General features: G+C 35.7%; 1 protein-coding gene across 1 annotated transcript in view; it reads left to right on the top strand.

Annotated features, from left to right (window-relative positions):
• The window catches only part of clu (clusterin), a 13,030-nt gene that overhangs the window by 6,546 nt on the left and 3,159 nt on the right, over nucleotides 1-3,325 (top strand). Inside the window, exons 6-7 of the mRNA XM_010794785.1 lie at nucleotides 1,626-1,839; nucleotides 2,830-2,970. Coding sequence (XP_010793087.1) covers nucleotides 1,626-1,839; nucleotides 2,830-2,970 — 355 coding nt within the window. The remainder of the gene's footprint in view (nucleotides 1-1,625; nucleotides 1,840-2,829; nucleotides 2,971-3,325) is intronic.

Raw genomic sequence — 3,325 nt, 5'->3', positions numbered from 1 at the left:
TTTAAGTATTTAGAAAAAGTCAGAATTTTTGGAAAAAGTCAGATTTTTAGGAAAAAGTCAGATTTTTTAGATTTTGAGAAAAAGTCCGAATTTTTAGATTTTGAGAAAAAGTCTTTTTTTTTTTGAAAAAGTCAGATTTTTTAGAAAAAGTCAGAAATTGTGAGATTTTTAGAAAAAATACAACGTTTTCAGAAAAAACTCAGTATTGTGTACATGACAGGATGTATGATTACTTAGAATAACTGGTATTCCTCCATCTTGTGACTGTGTAACTCCCTCTCTTGGATATCAGCATGTGAAGGACACTGTTCAGGAACTAGTTGATGCTCTGTATGTGACGACTACTTCCTGAGATTGAAGCTCAAGCCGGTGACGAGTGATTATTATTATTTTTAAGTATTCAGAAAAAGTCCGAATTTTGAGGGGAAAAAAATTGAGACAGAATTTTTTGATAAAGTCGAAATTTTCAGAAAAAGTCAGAATTTTCAGAAAAAGTCAGAATTTTCAGAAAAAAGTCAGTATTTTCTGAAAAAGTCAGAATTTTCAGAAAAAATTCAGTATTGTGTACATGACAGGATGTATGATTACTTAGAATAACTGGTATCCCTCCATCTTGTGACTGTGTAAATCCCTCTCTTGGATATCAGCATGTGAAGGACACTGTTCAGGAACTAGTTGATGCTCTGTATGTGACGACTACTTCCATTCTGGAGACGATCAGAAATACATGGATCCTGAGATTGAAGCTCAAGCCGGTGACAAGTGATTGTTAACATTTTTAAGTATTTAGAAAAATTCAGAATTTTTGGAAAAAGTCAGATTTTTAGGAAAAAGTCAGATTTTTTAGATTTTGAGAAAAAGTCAGATTTTTTTGATTTTGAGAAAAAGTCTTTTTTTGTTGTTGAAAAAGTCAGATTTTTTAGAAAAAGTCAGAAATTGTGAGATTTTTTGAAAAAATACAACGTTTTCAGAAAAAACTCAGTATTGTGTACATGACAGGATGTATGATTACTTAGAATAACCGGTATTCCTCCATCTTGTGACTGTGTAACTCGCTCTCTTGGATATCGAATGTGAAGGACACTGTTCAGGAACTAGTTGATGCTCTGTATGTTTCTAACAATTCACCTCACAATTCTACTGTTTGAGCTTTTACATACAGTATATCTCTGTGTCCTGTGTTTTTTTATATCCGCCTTACTTTCATGCTGTTTGAANATGTGATTAACTAGTTGATGCTCTGTATGTGACGACTAGTTCCTGAGATTGAAGCTCAAGCCGGTGACGAGTGATTATTATTATTTTTAAGTATTCTGAATACTTAAAAATAATAATAATCACTCGTCACCGGCTTGAGCTTCAATCTCAGGAACTAGTCGTCACATACAGAGCATCAACTAGTTAATCACATAGCTATCATATGCCTCAAACAGTCCTGATGCTCTTCTAGGTAATCACACATCCTGTCATGTTCACAGCTACAGTTGGGATACCTGTGTTATCATGTTGCTCTCATATTGGAAGAGGACATTCAGTATTTTCCCAACACTGATAATGGATCTTGAATCAAAGGCATTGACGGGCTGTGTCTCTGTGTTGTTGTTGTTGTTGTTGTTGTTTCTCAGGTGGCTGACCATCTGCACTTCAACCCTCCATCGTTCTTTTTCTCTGATTTCCTGGGACCGTTCACTCGTCGGAGCAGAAGCATTCGCTCGCTCTTCAGAGATCCGTTCCACGGCTTCCAGGATTTGTTCTCCCCGATGATTGGCATGAGCAGAAACATCTTCAGCTCTATGGGCTCCATGGTGGACATGGACTCAGACACAGCTCCCAGTGAAGGTACACAGGGTTCTTACGGTCATTCAAAACCTGGAAAAGTCCTGGAAATTCAAAATGCTAATTCCAGGCCCTGGAAAAGTCATGGAAAATAACGTTTTTCCCAAAAGTTTTGGAAAAGTCATGGAAATGTAACTAAAGTTGCATCAAATATAATTTATATTTTATCTAATCGCCGGAATAGTAATACTATAATGATAATAAATATCGTATTGTATAGTAATGAAACGTAAAATGGCATTTAACTGTCGAGGTATTTTGCTGGTGAGAGATTTTAGTTGCTTTAGCGTTGCTTTAGAAGCTAGTAAGCCAACTATTTGATTTGTTTTAGATAGGCACAACAGACCTTATTTTCCTGTCCCATGTTAAAATAAACAATTTTCAGTGGTACCGCTGAGAAAGAGTAATTTTTTTGGTCATGGAAAATTAGGTAAAGGTCATGGAGAAGTCATTGAAAGTCATTGGTGAAAAAGTGTATGAACCCTGGGTACAGCTCTGACATAAACACATCAGAACTGTAGAAGCCCTCAGTCAGATCAGTCGTTTTAGGTTAGGTCTGTTCATAGCATTTAGTCTATCATCTATAAAACCCAGGTCAAAATGAACACATTAAGCAGTGAGGTAGATTCGTTTTTAAAGTAGTATGAAAAAAACAAGTTGATTAAAAAGGCAGGCCACCTGTTTGCAAACTGTTATTGCATTGTGGAAAAAACAGAAATGTGACCGGGAAAAATGTGTCCCATCAAAGTCAAAAGGTAACCGTTTAACCATTAAAATGCAATTATTGGGTATACAAACTTCAAAGTCTGCATATATGCACATTTGTGTCGTATCATGGGACAAGTGATAATGCGAAAATATAATATCAAGTTGGATATTGAAAGTGGATTTTACAGGGTTTTTCACTTAGTTTTCAATCAAACATGTATTTAAAACGAACATTTGATTGTGATGACATTTTTTTTTAAACTGTGCTTTTGTGTCTTGTTGCAGACGGCAGCCTGAACGAGGACGTGGTCATCACAAAACCTTTTGGCGACGGCTCGATGACCTGCAGGGAGATCCGCCGCAACTCAGCCGGCTGCATCAAGTTCAGAGAAGAGTGTCAGAAGTGCAAAGACATCCAGCAGATGGGTGAGATATAGCATTTCATCTTTCTAACAGTGCTTGATGTCAGTCTTTTGAGATATAATGAAGTGTTAAGCTCAAAATAAGTGATTTCTGTCCACTGTCGTCAAAAACATCACCTAAAAATACACCACAGTAAAGGTCTTTGGTCAGATAGGCCACGGGTTCCCAAAGTGGGGGTCGCGAGATGATTACAAAATAAAAATGGAAAATTCAAAAACAAAAAATTCAAAAAGAAAATTTGATAAATTTTTTTTATTATTTTTTATTTTTTAATTGTTATTAATAATAACGTTTGCATAGAATTTTTTTTCTTTGACAATCCACCAGCGCAGTGTTTCTCAAACCTTTTTTTTTTTTC

The sequence above is a fragment of the Notothenia coriiceps genome, unplaced genomic scaffold, assembly GCF_000735185.1.
Source record: "Notothenia coriiceps isolate Sejong01 unplaced genomic scaffold, NC01 NC01_scaffold00037246, whole genome shotgun sequence".
In the NCBI taxonomy this organism is placed as follows: domain Eukaryota; kingdom Metazoa; phylum Chordata; class Actinopteri; order Perciformes; family Nototheniidae; genus Notothenia; species Notothenia coriiceps.
The sequence above is the reverse complement of the archived record's forward strand: the minus strand, read 5'-3'. Positions and strand labels throughout refer to the sequence as shown.